General features: G+C 42.1%; 2 protein-coding genes and 1 non-coding gene across 4 annotated transcripts; 2 read left to right on the top strand and 1 right to left on the bottom strand.

The window, feature by feature from the left end:
- Positions 1–526: 526 nt before the first annotated feature.
- On the top strand, positions 527–14,862 carry stimate (STIM activating enhance). Its single transcript, XM_076267695.1, has 8 exons — positions 527–1,748; positions 3,108–3,156; positions 3,421–3,516; positions 8,161–8,282; positions 8,861–8,973; positions 9,149–9,226; positions 10,764–10,913; positions 12,337–14,862. Exons 1-8 carry the CDS (start codon positions 1,550–1,552, stop codon positions 12,451–12,453), a joined length of 924 nt encoding a protein of 307 aa, XP_076123810.1. The 5' UTR covers positions 527–1,549; the 3' UTR covers positions 12,454–14,862.
- A 163-nt stretch (positions 14,863–15,025) lies between these two features.
- trnae-cuc (transfer RNA glutamic acid (anticodon CUC)) lies at positions 15,026–15,097 on the bottom strand. The gene has a single exon. It is a non-coding gene; the product is annotated as a tRNA-Glu (tRNA).
- Positions 15,098–16,022: 925 nt separating this feature from the next.
- On the top strand, positions 16,023–17,528 carry mustn1b (musculoskeletal, embryonic nuclear protein 1b). Of its 2 annotated transcripts, XM_076267697.1 has the most exons (3): positions 16,023–16,148; positions 16,522–16,645; positions 17,076–17,528. In XM_076267697.1, exons 1-3 carry the CDS (start codon positions 16,140–16,142, stop codon positions 17,180–17,182), a joined length of 240 nt encoding a protein of 79 aa, XP_076123812.1. In that variant the 5' UTR covers positions 16,023–16,139; the 3' UTR covers positions 17,183–17,528. The 2 variants fall into 2 exon arrangements, with proteins under 2 accessions (XP_076123812.1, XP_076123811.1); XM_076267696.1 differs by lacking the exon at positions 16,023–16,148 and having other exon boundaries at positions 16,507–16,645.
- The last annotated feature ends 334 nt before the right edge of the window (positions 17,529–17,862 follow it).

The following is a 17,862-nucleotide window of genomic DNA, read 5'->3' as shown; positions in this document are numbered from 1 at the left end:
GCAGCCAGAGCACCATCTAATGCAAAGCTCTCAGGCAGTTCCAATGCCAGGATGTTAGGCTGGATTGTTTTAAAAGCAGACAAGGAATAAAAAAAAATTCAACATGGGTTGGCCATGGCTGCCATGCTTGCCTGGAAATAGAGCAGCCCCATTTGCTCTATTTTTTGTTATATCTATCTATATCTGTCTTTTATTTTTTGTCTATGTGTCTCTCTTATCTATCTCAGTCAAGTTTTTTTTGATGCCCAAACATATACAAACTCCATGAATATATGCTATGGTGTGCAAATTATGTATGTGCCACAAAGCAAAATTGTGCAAATTGAAGAGTCGTATTACACTAGAAATATTTTTTTTTTTGTAAAGTGTATGATATAGAGACCACGTTTCATAGTGATACTGCAACAATAAATTGATTGACTGATTTTCTACTGAAAAATATTGAACCGGTGACAGCCTACATTTCCCATAATGCATAATTACACGCTTCCCTACGTCAAACGTCATTGGTAGGAAGCAGCTCAAAATTCCAAAAAGCACTCCTGCTTGGCTGTGCGTAAACGTAAGTTAACACCTTGGAGTGGGCAAAAACTTGTTTGAACATAGACCACACATTTACAGTGAAAAGGCTGTGCGAATTGTGAATGAAGTTGCTGAAGGGTCGATTGTTTAACCTCCATGTTGAAGGATTTTCCCCCAGAGCCAAGGACCAAATATTGCTCTGTGTCCGAGTTGCGTTGCGTCTGCTTGCAGCCTCTTCTGGTGGTAACGTTATTCGTTGGGTTTTTTTTTTTTTATCTCGGCACTAAAATTACAACCCTCTGCGGTTGTTTGACACATTAAAGTGTTTGTTATAAAGCAAGTGGCTACTTTAACGTTACTACCGTCGATGTCGTGTAACGTTAACATCTGATAATATGTTATCTAGCTAGCTGATGTTACGCAAGTCCAGTCCTTAGCTGGCTAGTGTCTGAGGTTAGCAGCAATTACTTCAGGCTGTCGATGACTTTATGTCTTTTTCTGGCATTACAGTCTCATTTGGTAAATTAGTAGACGTGTTATGTGACCTTAACACCTTCGTGTTAGTGACGCCCAACTAACCTTTTTGTCAGTGGAACGACACATTGTCAGCTAGCTACTATTAGCTTCGTCGCTTGTGAGGTTGCTGTTCAATAACTGGCTATCGGCAGCTTTCTTGAGACCCTTGTCACTGTTAACGTCACACTACCAAATATCACGTCGATGGAAATGTGATTTGATGAACACATAACAGTAGATATGATCTTAGGACGACCTGCGCCTCTCACTGTTTGTCTATCAGTGGGAGTATATCCTGGGCACTGAAAAAGGATGGGCTCATTGTCAGAAGAAAAAAATCCTCATGACAGCCAGATAACATCAATTGATATTACCACATATCGATTACCATCCTACACGACAAGCAACACGGTGTGGAAGGAGAACACCTATGGACTGGAAGTGACATTTGAGAGCAGAGTTGCCCGCAATTGCAAAGGTCCCTAACGTATTCACCTGTGCAGTTTTGAACATGGCACTTAGTGGGGCTAGTCTGCTATCCCGCCCGGGGAATAGTGTAGCCCATTCGGCCGCCTCACCATCGAACTCCACTGTGTCCACGACGCCCACTGCTGAGTCCAACCGAGGATGTGCGAATGGTGACCTGATGGACACCTTTGGGATATTCCTCCAAGGTCTTTTAGCGGTTGTGGCATTCAGTACATTGATGTGTAAGTATGGGTGATGTTTTGCAAATACCTTCCCTAATAAGATCCTTGCAGTAGGTTGTAGTGGCCTGGGTCAAAGATCTCAGTTCTTGTGCCCTCTAGGCGACTTCTAGGGCACACACTGCCATCATCACTGCATTGAAATCATTATGCTACTTATAACCTTGCATAACTTTACAGCATGTTCCCGAGGCAATAAGATATTAGTATTGTAAGAGATTTTGAGTTTAGGTCAGAAATTGATGAATGACAACACCCTGGATATTGTTTTACGCATTAACCTGCTTTGAATGACCTTAGTACAACAGATATCAGAAATATACTGCTGTGTAATTCTAGCTGTTACCATTTCCAGGTCACTCATCTCCCATTAAACACCAAACTGACATCACACTGACTAAAGAACATTTGAGTGCCACTGAATTTGGACTAAAACATGTCTGTCGATTGAGTACAATAACTACATGTCAAGTAGATGGTTAGGTTACTACTGACCATGTTAAGATGTAGGGAATTTCACACCCACCCTCAGATATCTGAGGTCCTCGTAGGAGAGGGGAGGGCAGTGGGAGTCGCATGAAACCAGCTATTGTGGAAAACAGCGAGAGCTTTATTAGCGCTAGCTGTTATGTCACATTTGGAGAGCACCACAGAGGCCAACGGCTGAAGGTTCATTTGAATACAGAGCTTCTGTTTTTTGCCACGTCTTTTTTCCATGTCGCAGAAAGCGTTTCTGGCTCTGCTGAGTAAATATTAATGCCCTTATGGTTTCCTTGTTTAGCTTAGGTAGAGAATGGCATCTGTGTAACATAAGTCTTAATGAACTGCAGTCTGCATGCACACGGCCAAAGCACGCTGGATAATCAGCCTACTTCTTGGCAGTTCAAAAGTCCTCAGCATTCAGTGCAAGAGGAGCAGGCTAGGGTAAGATGATCTGGGCTTTCTCGCATCGATCTGTGCCTGCACAGGCTAATGTTGCTGCATTGGCACACTTCAGTGTTTGTTGTCCTTCAGCCTGTTTAAAAAGTGCCTTTGGTAGCTTTTCCAGCTGGGCTGTGATTGCACTTTTTTACAGGTCAGACTAACTTATCACACGCAAGTTATTTTTGAAGAAGTCCTCTCAATTCTACTTACCCTACAACTTCCACTTCCCCTCTAGCCAAGGCATTGTGACCATTCTGTTTAGTTTTCCCTGCAGTGATATGTGTTCAGTATCAGCTGGAGTGTGGTTGTCCGAGGTCAGGTGGTCGTAATGGATCCCAGGAAGGCCTGAATTTGTCCTATTGATTCTGTTGCCTTGTCAACATCAGAGCTCTCCGTCCAAAGGGTTAAGCTCTCTCCTCTCTGTTTTCCCCTCCACAGTGAAACGGTTCAGGGAGCCCAAGCATGAGAGAAGGCCCTGGAAAATCTGGTGAGCCACTGTCCCCTTCACTCCCTTCACCCTTGCAAAATTAATGTTTGTAATAACAATAGGAGTGTGTAAGCCTAGGCAGCCATTTTCTCTTGCCCTTGCTAAGATTTTTGTTTCCTCTTCTGCCCTACACCCTTCTCTCTCTCTCTCTCTCTCTCTCTCTCTCTCTCTCTCTCTCTCTCTCTCTCTCTCTCTCTCTCTCTCTCTCTCTCTCTCTCTCTCTCTCTCTCTCTCTCTCTCTCTCTCTCTCTCTCTGCCCCTAAGGTTCTTGGACACGTCAAAACAGGCCATCGGGATGCTGTTCATTCACTTTGCGAACGTCTATTTGTCTGACCTCACTGAGCAGGACCCCTGTTCTCTGTGAGTCTCCATGTCACACTTTCTGGCTCTCAGATCTGTGATCGGGACATTTTCAGGGAATTGTATAATTTTTGGTGCAAAGTCATGGAATATCAGGGAATTTTGTTGCAGCAGTTTAAAACTTACTTGCCAAAATACATTAATACAAATCAAGGATTAAAGTTCTCCGTCGTAGGACGGATTTCCGTCAGTTTGATTTTAGAAATGTCATATTTGAGATCGATGCAGATCCGATGAGAAAAAAATAGGGGGGGGGGGGGACTGTCACCTTTGCTTTTACTTTTTTAAGGCAACTACAAATATTAGGTAAATGTTTAAAGACCTAATAGTGTTCTTGAGAACTTTCTGTGTCTCGATCAGTGACAGCTCAAGAAGATAGCCTACATCAGCCATGAGTTTCGCTTTGTTTATGTTGTAGCTACACACTTGTCTCGAGCGTTTGCTTAAAAAAAAGAACACGTATGGAGGACTATAACGGTCTAAAAGTTGGATTCTAGTGACACAATCGAGACAGCTGATGAGGTTGGCCAATCCGTTTAACTTTTTTGGATATGAGAAGAAGCGTAGGCTGTGTTCTTTCCGTGCATCAATGTAGACAATTTCTTACTATCGCGAACTCTTGTCAGGGGAGGTCATTCATTTTGGGTGTCACCTATGACTTGAACAGATAGCCTGCTATGCGACCCGATGTAGGCTACTATAGTAACTCCCCCTATTACCGTCGGTCCCGTATTTCCGCCGTCTTGCGTGTATGTGTCACTTAATATCCATTTCTATACAAACCAAGACAGCGGACTCCTAAAGAAACGCAACCACCCACACCATAGGTGTATCTAAATTAGCTATGTACCAAAAATGACATTTTACCGTGACTCGAAGAGCTGTAAACAGTGTTGTAAGGCTGCGTGTACACAACCGCTTGGAGCTCCAGTGGAATTTTAATTTCACGACGAGAATTCTCGGTCTAACCGTCCATGTGCCGTTGAAACGGTGTAAATAGGCGACCCATCAGGCCAGCACTATAACTCCGAGCGTGGTAAACAAAATCGGATATTTCAGGCAGTAAATGCTCCCGTTAAGAACCAAACCAGATTTTGTTCAAATCTACACACCTATGGCTACTGAAAAATGTAAGGTTCATTTAGTAAATGTTATTTTGAAGTGTTGAAAAACATCGTTGTTTTAGAATTTCTAAACAAAAGTGGTGATAATTGGGGGTGTCACGATATTATTGTTACAGTTTTTAATCAATGAAACTAACATTATGTGTGAAGCGACGCAATATAAACCGTAGCCTATGCAATTTATTATCCCGTCTGTTATGACAACATTGTTTTTCACAATTTGCGACAGAAGGTTTTGACTGAGCGTGTTAACATAAAATAATAACTAGATGTACCGCAGAGCGGTACAAAATATGACCGCTGCCCAGTCCAGCACATTTTTTCCACAAAAATAAATCACGCTGAAAGGCCTGTATGATTCTAGCTGTCTCACTAAATTGCATTATCCACACTCAATTCTCACTGATATCTGCTAGACAACAAGTACCAAAACATGATTAGTTCATAGATTTCACATGTAAAATTCATTTTATACAACCCCACCTCCATCTTGCCTGTTCATGATTCTGAGAAATTCTTGAATTGTGTGCATGTGTGCATGTACATGTTTATGTTATGTGTGTGTGTGTGTGCGTGATCTTGTGTGTGTGTGCCTGCGTATGTGCCTGTGCATGCAAGCGTACATATGTCTACTGTGTGAGTATGTGTCATACGTATGATTACTGTGAATGTATGTGTGTGTGTGTGTATCTGTTAACATCGGTTAACATGACCCCTGGAGGCAAACATACGGAAAAAAATGGTCATCCTAGTCCCTACAGTTCTCAAGATATTCACAAAGAACTGTGTCTGCCCTACCCTCCTTTCGGGGGTCCAGTCCAGCGGGGGGGCTACAGATCAAAACGAAAAACGACGGTTCTATGCTATCCATGTGGGGTTACATGCCCACCAAGTTTTGTGTACCCCGGTCTTTCAGTGTCCCGGGAATCCTTGTTGGTGTACGTCACTAAATGTACACATACATTATTTTATTGTAAGGCCCCCCATGAACGAAAGTACACAAAACTTGGCATGCATTCGGAGGGTGTCATAATGATCCTACACTTTTAATTTTGTGCAGTTTTGACCTTGTCAGCCAGAGATATTGTGATGAAAACACCTAATTTTTTGCTTTTTAATTTTTAACTAGGTGGCGCTATAGATGAAATAAGTGGTAATGGGATGGGTTGACATGCCCCCTTAAGACCAACATACATAAAAAAGGTGGACCTCCTAGGCCCTACGGTTCTCGAGATATTCACAGAAAACTGTCTCCGGCCACCTACAGGCCAGTTGGTGTATAGTAACATAAATTAATTTATTGTGTGGCCCCCCATGAACGGAATTCCACGAAACTTGGCGTGCATACAGAGGGTGTCATAATGATCCTATACTTCCAATTTCGTACAGTTTTGACTATGTTAGGTCACAGATACCTGCGATTACAACACCTCATTTTTACTTTTTTGTGTTTAACTAGGTGGCGCTATACATGAAATGAGTGGTTATGGAATGGGTTGACATGGCCCCTTGAGATTAACATACAAAAAAAAAAAGGTCCTCCTAAACCTTACGGTTCTCGAGATATTCACAGAAAACTGTGTCTGCCCTACCCTCCTTTCGGGGGGTCCAGTCCAGCGGGGGGGCTACAGATCAAAACGAAAAACGATGGTTCCATGCTATCCATGTGGGGTTACATGCCCACCAAGTTTCGTGTACCCCGGTCTTTCAGTGTCCCGGGAATCATTGACGGAAATTTGGGCATGCGAAAAAGAAAAAAAAAAAAATCTGACTAAACCTATATGACCGCCGCTTCGCTGCGCGGCGGTCATAATAATATTGTCATCATCGTCGAGTAAGGGGGTCAGTCGTGTTTGTGACGCACAGACAGCCTTGTAGCCTATTTTGATTAGGCCTCACTTTTAACGACAGTGGGTTGTGAGTGTATGTTGACAAAAAATAATCATGCAATTAAAATAGTCTACTTAAAACTTTGCTATAAAATATTATTAATTTATAGCACAAAACCCTAACCAGTAGGCCTACCAGAACCTCGCATATTAGCGTCATGATTTGTGTGCATCTATTTGGCAGGCCACTAGCTGTCATGGATGCGTTGTTGCTAAAGGAAGGCAGGTGTCAAAAGTTAAAAAATAAATGGAGATGGGCAGCTGTTGGAAACGGAGGAGAACTAACAAGCCAATGTAAAGAAATTAAAGTGCCAGGGGTTTGCTTTTGCGCGGTTCGCTGCAAGAAAATTGTTTATGGATGCAATAGGAAAACGTTTTAGCACGCCACCAATCAGAAGACCGCCATAAGGTTAACGTTCGTGCACTTCAGGACATCTTCCCTACCTGGTGCAACTAGCTACCACGACAGAGGTAGGCTACGTTTATCTATGGCTGACCGTTTTTATGTTTAGAAAGTAGGCTACGCATGTTCTTTCATAGCGCAACACGACCTGTCCTTCACCATATCGCAACCTCTTGTCAACCTTATACAATCTGTTGCTGAAGACAAAAGCGCCGTCTCCAGATTGTCGTTATCAAATGCGCAGACCTCCTGCATGAGCACACACAGTATTGCTGCTCATTGGAAAACTGAGTTGTCTGTAAAACTCAAAATTACCATGTTTTCATTAAATGCGGATGAGGCAACAAATGGAAATATGAACAATATCTAGAATGTTCTGATTCGTTACTTTGATGAGGAAGTCTTGCAAACTTGATTTTATAGATTTTACTTGGTGTTGAATTGCATATTAACAAGAAAAAAAATCTCCCCTTTAAACACTTTTGGCCTGAAGTAATTAAATAAGAGTGTGTTAAAGCCTTTCTACAATATTGCTGCAGTAGAAAAGAACAGCAATGGCTAATCAGCAATGGTCAGGGATGGTACTAAAATATATTTTTGTTCATCAGGAAAACTCAATCTCAATCAAGAACACTCTCAATTCGCCTTATTCACATGGTGGCCATTGGCGGCTAAAACGAGGCTACAGGGTACAAACCATAGGATTGTTATGTTCTATGCATTCACCTGTAGGTGGCATTAATTATATAGTAAGTGTACCCTGTAGCCTCGTTTTGGTTTAAACAATGGCCGGCATGTGAATAAGGCGAATACTCCCTTTACTTTGCTGTTTGCATCTTTTTGTACATTAAAAACCAATAGGTCGCGACTGCAAAAGAGGTGCTATCTCTATAGGTAGATATGAACAACGTATGACTTATGGCCTTTTTCACTTTAATCCCTGTACAAATACATTTCCACACAAAATTGGTGTATATCTGGTTATCAGCTTTACTGCTTGCTTGAATTGCTCATCTCCCGCTCTAAAAAAGTAAATGATTCTTGAAAGCTACACGGCTGCTCTGAAATCATTGGTTGGTATATTGTAGCATTCATTATATAGTAAGTCATGGAAATTCAGGTTTTCTGTCAGGGGAAAAGTCATGGAATTTTACATTTGATTTAGTGTGGGAACCCTGTTGGATTCAGGAGGGTGTGGTGGTAGTAACGCATGGTTATCTCTGTCCAGATACCTCATCAACTTCCTACTAGACGCTACCCTGGGCATGCTGTTCATCTACGCAGGTGTGCGAGCTGTCAGTGCTGTGGTTGAGTGGCGGCAGTGGGAGCGTTTGCGCTTTGGAGAATACGGTGAGATCTCACTCACAGACAGACACTCTCTTGCATGCATACACAAAAGATTTTGTTTGGGATGGATATCCCATTGACCTTGGGTGGGAGGATATTTATTAGAGGTTTGTTGACAAGCCTACAACATAATCGTACTGTAAACCACAAGCTCATCAAACAGACTTGATTAGTTTTATGGGCCTCTTAAACTGTTATGCAATCATATAGTATTGTCTTTGTGTAATTATTGCAAGTTTAATTAGTAATATCATATGAGAAGCATGTCTGACATGTGCAGCTGATGTTTATCAGGTGACCAGAAGGTGGCAGTGGTGGTCCGTGGGAAAAGTTAGCCTCTAGACCCCACACCATCTCTCTTCCCTGAGATGATATTATTGTGTGGCTAATACCTGGGGCCAATGGGCAGTGAACCAGCACTTAGTCTTCAGAATATAATTTTGTAGCAAGTTATGACAGGATCTTCTGAAGTGATCAATCAAAAAAAGCCTTAATATTGCATTGTTTATTAGCACTAATCATCGATCTAACTATTTCGTTAATGTGTATGCATATGTGTGTGCGTGTGTGTCAATACATAGGTGAGCCAATCCAGTGTAGTGCCTGGGCAGGTCAGTGTGCCCTCTACATTCTCATCATGATGTTCGAGAAGGTTCTCATCATGCTGGTGCTGCTGATGCCCCAGTGGAAGAAGGTCAGCAAGGGCTTATGGGTAGAGTTCAAATCGGTGGTCATTGTAGGAGATAACTGCAGTTTTAAAAATGTACATTATATTAGATGTCTTGATGGTTTATTTCCATGTCATAGCCAATAGTTTTGTAATTGTTTTGGCTTTAACTGTAATTGTGTGTGTGTGTGTGTCATCACAGCTAGCTCCCCTGAATCCCATAACCAATCCACAGTTGGAGCTGGCCATCGTTATGCTCATCGTCCCGTTCTTCGTCAATGTAAGTCCCTGAGTCCACTGTCTTTGAGCCATCTTGCAAGTTTTCCATAAGTCATGCTAATGGAAGAAAAGTCTTCTTTTTCTCATGTCTGTTGTTTCTGTTGCTTTGTGTGTCCTCAATGTTTTGGTATTGCTGTTATTTGTTGGCGTCCGTATATCACAGATCATGTTATCATGTGTCTGAGGCGGGAATTCTCTACAAGTATTCACTGTGGAATGGTAGTGGATTTGGGTTAGGGGTGTGCGATTCATGTACTCCACGATAATATTATAATTATGGTTTTAATGATGTGTGCGAGCTTACATTATTGAGTAGCTTTTTTAAACTATGACCAGTCTGCAACAAGAAAACTGCCAGGTCTGTATGCAAGGCATTTAGCAGGTCACTGCTAAAGTCAAATTTATGCTTCTGCATCATGGAACTGCTAGCAGACAGAAAACGAAAATAAACTAATGCTGTGAGGAAATTTCAGGACAGCAACACACACAAAGAGCATGTAGCTACTCATACTTTTATAATGTTAAAAGTGTTCCAAAAACTGATCAATTCTGGCCAAATCTCTCTGGAGGTGTCTTGTCACAAATACTTAACTCCTGTCCAAACATCAAAGCTGAAATACCATGAGAATTGATGTTCTCTCATTGATGCTCATAGTAAGGAAACAGCTTAACCTGTTTTATTGTTTCAAAAAACAATTCATATGCCATTAATAAACTAATAAGGAGATGGTATGAGACGTTTATACATTTTTCAAGGCTGCAAAATATCATCTAAATCGACAAAATCACAGAAAATATCAAGATGTTGGTTGTCAACATTGCACACTCCTGATTTGGGTGTAAATCTAAACTATCTGATCTGTGGTGCTGTTACATACAGGGGAGAAGGCTCTCTTTTTCATTTTGTCCCTGGACTTTAAGTGTCCAGACATCCTGGACACTTTTTATGGTATTGGATGCATTACCATTGCCATCCAATACCATACACTGTAAAAAATGATATCTTACCAAGTGTTATATATGTTATGTAATATATGTTCTTATATTAGGATAAAAAAAAGGATAAAAGGATATTAGGATAAAAAAAAATCTAGTTAGCATTGTCTTTAGTATTAAGATACTTACTTTAAGCTTTCTTGTAAGATTATTTGGCTTAAAATAAGTCAAAATCTTAAACTAAGATAAATGTACTTAATCTACTTGGAGATAAATGTACTTGTTGTTATGTCTTAATTTAAGAAGATTTTGACTTATTTTAAGCCAAATAATTTGATAAGAAAGCTCAAACTAAAGAATTTTTATACTAAAAACAATACTAACTAGATTTTTTTATCTTAATATAAGATTATAACACTTGGTAAGATATCATTTTTTGCAGTGTAGGAGTAGGGGGAATATGTGAGGCATTCGGTCATCTAAACATAAACATTAACATCTAAATATCACCCTTAAGTCACGTGTGTGTGTGTGTGTGTGTGTGTGTGTGTGTGTGTGTGTGTGTGTGTGTGGGGTGTGTGTGTACACCTCCACATGCTCAGGCCCTGATGTTCTGGGTGGTGGATAACTTCCTGATGAAGAAAGGCCGGACAAAAGCCAAGCTGGAGGAGAGGGAAGGAGGAGACGAGTCCCGCGGCAACCCCAAGGTCCGCTACAGACGTGCCCTCTCCCACGACGACTCTGAGTCAGAGGTGAGCACCAGCACAGAGACGGGCATAGCTCCCATCTGGGGCCTGCAGCCTTTGGAAATGTTCACTGCTTTTGAAATGTACCCTGGGAATCCAAAGTTCTCGCGGGAGCACAATATCAATTGGCTCAGCAAGAGACTCTGGAAATGAGTAATGATGCATGTTACTTTTGCCTCTTGCACTGCGTGGAACCAATCACATCTGTGTATCTGATATAGGCGGGCCAGAGGCGAGCTAAACAGATGACAGTCGTAGTGTTATCCAATTGCGTCGAAGTCCGGAATCAGTCAGTTAACATTAGTCGTATAGTGTTATCCAATTGCGTGCAGTGAGATTTTCAAATGCGTGCTTGGTGCCCCCCCTCGAGTTGGGCCATTACATTATTCGTGGCCAGACCCTTAATCTTTCACATTGGGTCTGGCCCTTCAGGCTATTTGGAATGAAGACAAGCTAAGAGACCTTTAAACGTCTCAGGCCTTGCATTTGAAGAATCCTTATTAAAGCTGGATGAGGCATTCTCCATCCACATCACATGGCGAGTTAACAGCAGTGACACGCACCCCTGGCAGAGGAAATCAGTGCGGATAATTTTGTCCAGCCTGTTCACAGAAGTTAATGAACGGATAAGTGAGTCACTTGGTGTGGTGGGCAGCAGAGCGAGCGAATTTACAAGGCTTGTAAAGCAGGTGAGTCTGAAGACATGTCGTTCTTCAGCTCTGGCTAAAGCCGAATAGCCACTGCAGTCAAACAGAGCAGCCAGGGCTTGTAGTGTGTTGCTCAGCACCCAGCCAGACAGCCCTGCCTGCCCAACCCAGCCCAACATGAGAACTTCGACTTCACAAAGACGCTGTTGTAAAGCCGGCACCAGTGCTTGTTCTGGAACTGCAAGTGCAATCAAGCAGTCATCTTTGATTGATGGCTATTTGACATACTGTTTTTGTTTCTTTTTAAGACTTGCATTCTGCTTTGTTGGTCTACCTGTCTGACATCCTTCTTTCTCTTGAGTGCACAGCTTCTGAACTGTGGGAAAATGCATTGCCTGCAGAGCTTGCTTTGGTATGAAGCATCATGTTAAAGGAATTATCCGGAGTAAAATGCACTTTAGATCAATTTACGGATGATTGGGAGTAGATACGTTGAGTTGACATGAGAGGTATAAAAATAGCATTTTGTAGCGGCGAAATGACATGCCCACGTCACTTCCAGGCTAACGAGTTTTGACTAAAAACGGTAACATCGAACTTTCTCAAAACACATCCGAATGACATGATTTGGATGTCAACTCAACGTATGTACTCCCAATCATCCGTAAATTGATCTAAAGTGCATTTTACTCCGGATAATTCCTTTAAGCACTGCCTTCTATGTTCTCTCTCTCTCTCTCTCTCTCTCCCTCTCTCTCTCTCTCTCTCTCTCTCTCTCACAGATCCTGTTTTCAGCTGATGACGAGATGGAGGACTCGGACGGCGATGACGACATAAGGCGCCTCACTGGCCACAAGACGGTCAAAAAGAAGAAACACCGCATGGGCATTCCAGTCTGATGGTGTCGACGAACATGCCCATACCTCACACACCTCTCTTCTCAACGTCTTTGGACAGAAGCCTAGCAAACAGAGGTCAAGGCTTCGCTGAACTCGGGGTCATTGTTAAGAGCACAAAAGCACAGGTCTTCACTCAGCCCCTTAAAGATTGCCTTCTTCCTTCATGGCGTCTCCACAGAACCAGCGTTTTTGGAAGCCAGATTTGATCAGAGGTTCATGGGAGGTTGCTCCACCAGATGTGTCCATGATCAAACAGAATTGTTTTCTTCCCTCATAGGCGCCGTCCTGTGCACTGTTTTCAGGAACTTTTCAAATGCGATGTGCTGCTGCGTTAGCAACTACTCGGGTTCTATAGTAACGCCTGATCTGCCTGATAGACGCTGGCGCAGCTTCTCAAGTGTCCCGTCACCGCTTCTCTACTGTGCCCATATCTATCCAGCACACTGATATAACATGTTCAGACGTCTCCTGGCTCTGGTTAAGGCAGAAACTTATTCGTCATGTAAGTGAGAGAGATCGGCACCATGTCTTTCCAGCCTTGAAACAAACTCGCACTTAATGGAATTTGACACTGTATCTCCCTTTTTCTCAGAAAGAGGCAAATATTTATGCATTCACCTATACAGTGATTGTATTTGTTGCATAGATTAGAGTTCCTTTATTAGTCTTGCTAAATATGTGTACTCTGTATCCTCTTGCTAGACTGAAATGGCCGCATTCCACCTCTTGAGGGCAGTTGTGTTGTGGTTCAATTGTTAAGTCATTGGTCAGGGTGTTGTTACTCTGGAAATCAGATGTATCTAACAAGGTCATGGAGTTGAAATGGTTATGGAGATAATTTACTAACTGTCATATGAGACTAATACCTATAGTTATGCTCATTTTTTTTTTTAACTGAAGCAAATCTGTGGGAGTATGCTTTGGGGATATGAGTGCTTTTGTCAGGGAATGGTGTTCTTGAAGGGATCAAATTGCCTTTGGGGATTTATGTTTGCTGTGACCTGGGGTGGGGGTGTCCTCTGAACATTTCTGTGTCTTTTGCATCTACCTCCCCATGTCGATCTTCCATTGTCATTGTCTGTGTTACAGTACAAACCTGGGACTCGCCTGCCCTGTTTGTGGTTTGCGGTTGTGGTTCATTTGTATTATGCATTTGAGTCTGTTTTTTTTTTTTCCCCTGTTAGTTTTTCTGTTGTTAATTTTGATGTTCTTCCAGCCTGCTGGCCTCACTCATTCCAGATTGGAGATTTGGGGAAAGCACAGGACCTTGTCCCCTTGCACAACTCCTTTCATCACTGTGTTCTTTCCCTTGGTGTAATAGTTTACTGATGATTTTTGTTTTCTTTTTTTTTTGCTTGTTTGATTTTGTTTGTTTGATTTGTGTCCTGTTGTGTAATGTGTGTTTTGAACCAGACTATGTGCCTGCATTGACTTACCCACCCACCCACACACACCAAAGGGCAGTCAGGCTTTTTGACAAACTTAGCAGAGACTCATTGTCCAGCCTCTCACAGTTCTGCAGTTGAACCATCCATTTTTGTGATCACCAGTGCCCCTAGCAGCACAGGTCCACTCAATAGTAATGCCCTTTATTCTGCATCGCAAGAAGACATTGCGCTAGTGATGGGCAAATGAAGCTTTGGTGAACCACTGAACCACAGCAGTGTGAACCTAGCGACACTAGCTGAAAACAAAAAGATGGCCGCCACACATACATTTTTCAACATAAAAGTCCTTAGAAAACCAATATTTTTGGTTACATATACTGTTTTGGGTAAGGACTTTTATGTTGAAAAATCTACATGTGGCAGCCATATTGGATTTTTTCATTAGTGTTGCTAGCTTCACACTGCTGTGGTTTAGTGGTTCACCAAAGCTTCGTTTGCCCATCACTATATTGCGCCCTAGCGTTAGGGCTTTGCCCATTTCCTTTTGGTGGTTCTGTCCTGTGAGGACAACTATACTCTGACCTCTAAGACACAGGTGCTCTGTTGTTTAATGTGGGTTGAAGGGGTATGGGCGTTTTTTTGTTTTTACATTTTCCAGAGGTCTGCATATTTAGACTGGGTGGGGGTACGCTAATGTAACTTTTCTGACACGGCCATTTGGACATTTGTCTCATTCCTTGAGAGTAATCTTTATAGTGACCGTGGTGGTGGTGGTGGTGGTGGTGGTGATGACAACGACAACATAAAACAATGTGAACTCTTGGACATTGGCCTCTGCTCAATGGATGGAAAAGGGTGATACTACAATTATCTTCTGGGGCCATCCAAAAAAACAGAAATGTGTCCACAGAAAGAGTGGGGTTTTAGTGATTCCAATTTACTAGGCAAAATTACTGACAAATGATGGGCTGATGTAATCATTATCAATGCTTTCTTTTTTCAAATAAACTTTATAAGAGAAGTGTTTTGTTCTTTGGTTCGAAAATGCTGTTGGTGAGATGTATTGTATTGCATTGCCTCAGCACAGTTCTGTACTGTTCTATGCTTTTACTGGTATTGTCTGTGCTTGCTCTTGAGATTTTGTGTTGCCCTGTACTGACTTAGTTACTCTAGAAAAAGATTCTTTCCCTGACCGGGAATCGAACCCGGGCCGCGGCGGTGAGAGCGCCGAATCCTAACCACTAGACCACCAGGGATATTCTTTTTTGCACTGTCAACCCAGTTCTAAAATTTCAGTTCAACTATGCAAGACACATTGCTTCAGGGTAGAGTGATGTCATACAGCAAGCACCACCTTCTTTCTGTCCGTCTCTTGATCTCTTTCTCTGTCTTGTGAAGATTTTGGTCTGGCCAGAGATGTACAGTCCCTGGGGAGCTGTAGACCCAGATTTGCCTTGACAGCATAGCAGCATTCGCGGACACACGCCCATTTTAAAGGCCTACAAACTCATGATCTATTCTTAACTCTCCACTCAAGCAACACCCCTGTCTACACACACGTGCACTCGTTCGTCCTGCGTAACGTCAGATGCCTGAAACACTGTCTTACTCAGTCTGTTGGAAGACATGACATAAGATGAATATGTGTGTATGTCAGGTACCGACAAGATTTCTATAAAAAGTAGTTGGTGGTCAGAAAATGAAATGGTCCTATAATCTTATAATTACATATCTGACGAGTAAAAATTGTAGATACTTTATGTAGCCTATTTTCATACATGACAAGTTAGAGAACCCACACATGTAAACATAAAAAAGGTAACAGTAATATTTAGGAACACTATTTGTCACACCTTCAGAGTTACCCCACAAGTACATAAAATCTACTCAGGCTACTACATCTCATTTTATTATTTTTTAAGTATATAATTCAAACCTCCTGAGTGGTTTCTGGGGTGTGTGTGGGGGGGGGGCTAATGAGATGTTTGTTTTTTTCCCTCAGCTGTTCTTTCTGGGGGAAGGGGAGTGTGTGTGTGCGTGTTTTGGGGTGGGGGTGGGCTGGGGTCATGCTCAGAATGCGGGAACACCCGCTTCAGCTGCACTGTCTGTCACGTCAGCCCTAATAATACCCTCTGACAACAGGCAGATAGTGGGAGCAAGGCTAAGGGGCTGAGAGAAGAGAGAAGGCTCTGTGTCATAGTGGACTGTATATATATTGGGCTAATGGTCAGAGACGAGCAAACACAGACCGAGGCATCAGTGGACATTTTGTGATTTACCCCTCTCCTCAGCAACATCATGTCTCAGGTATGGGTCTTTTCATTACCATCAGTAGATTTTTTATTTATTTATTTATTTTAAATGAGGTGGAATGTTTAGTGCTTCAGTAGACTAAACAGTTTATCGCCACTCAACAAGACAACAAAGTGATAGTAGCAGAAGTCAGCTAGTGATGTGGGCCTCAAACCTCAGTTGGCCTGTCATAAACAATTTGCAAGGAGTGCTGCTAGGGTATAAGACTGAGTGTCCGTTTTGTCATGCTCTGATGGAGGCAGTGATGCTAAAACGCATAGGCTTGTTTTAAAATAATAGCCATGTGAAATTAAAGGCACCCTCACGAGTGCCACAGATATTCTTTAAAACATTTGAACTCATTTGGCCTGCTATGGCTTCTCCTCAGCCAGGTGAAGTGAAGAAGAAGAAGCGTCCAGTGATGAAGGAAGAGGACCTCAAAGGGGCCCGAAGCAAACTGGGACTCAAAGGAGAGGTGAAAAGCAAGACCTATGAGGTCATGGTCGAATGTGGTGAGTATAAACTCATAAAACTGCATGGGCTATTTTTTCCACTCAATGAGGCAACGGGCATGGTGACTATTGGGGGTAGAACCGGGATTGTTTGTGGAATACAGAAAAAGACCTTTTATATTATAGTATATAGGATCACGTTTTTCACAGTTTTGTTAGAGAAGTGTTGTAAGTTTCCATGCGGTTGAAAGCATGTTGGCTGCGAGGCAGGAATGAGGGGAGGTTGCCAGTCTTGGATCACACAACTCTGGAGAGTTCTGTGCCAGTGTGATCTGGGATTGAGAGCAAAATCAAAAGGCAGCTCCAATATCAACAGCAGGTGCTCATATCCTAAAATCCCCATTGGATTAATAAAGTACAGTATGTAATCTAATGTAATCTGTCATTTGTGTGTGTAATTATTGGTATAACTGCCTTTGTGGTTCCTCAGAGCGTATGGGAAAGACTGCGCCTTCGGTGTTCAGTGGAATCCGGTCTGGAGCTGAGACCTCCCTTGAGAAGCCCAAACCCCCAGCAACCAGTGTCTTCGGCAAATAGACCCTGCCCAGCGACCGGGCCCCAAGGAAAGCAAAGACAGTGGCGTGGAACTTTATCTGTGTGCAAATGTTTAGTACATGAATGAAAATGCTCAGAGTACTCAAGCACAATACTCTGGCACAATGTAGCCATTTAACAATTTACTCAGACACTAAAATTGTGACTAATGGAGGTTTTCTGTATATGCTTATACAGTGATATTTAGTGTTTTTTTGATAAGTAAGTTCCTTTTATATTGACATTTACCAAATTGTAACATTTTACAAGAATTTTTGATGTTTTTGTAAGTATTTACATTATAGTCTTACTTTTAAATGTTTTTCTATATTAAAGTGGATGCATAATACATTGGTCTAGATAATGCTTCATTCTTATAGGCTACAATCAAATTATTTATTCTGAGATTAAATCATTCATATCAGAGAATTTCAGAATACTTGTAGGGCACTTCAGTTCACACATTCAGGAGGGGAGCTGCTGCCCCAGATCTTCAACCCAGACCACAGGACAGCATAATGCATAGCCTTGCCTATGACACATACCTCATGCAGTGGTGCACCCCTGCATTTAAAGTCCAAAAGATCGCTGAGATGTGTGCAAATAACCAAACAGGGCAGGGTTCCAATGGGTTCCACAGAAAGCCAGTAGCTAAAAGTTAAAGTATGTCTAAAACAAGATAA

Source organism: Alosa pseudoharengus, unplaced genomic scaffold (genome assembly GCF_046254945.1).
Source record: "Alosa pseudoharengus isolate Yale_2024_CS ecotype anadromous, Long Island Sound unplaced genomic scaffold, YU_APseudo_1.1 YU_APseudo_1.1_scf_5, whole genome shotgun sequence".
NCBI classification, from domain to species: Eukaryota; Metazoa; Chordata; class Actinopteri; order Clupeiformes; family Clupeidae; genus Alosa; species Alosa pseudoharengus.
Note: the sequence above shows the minus strand (reverse complement) of the source record. Positions and strands in the feature narration are given on the sequence as shown.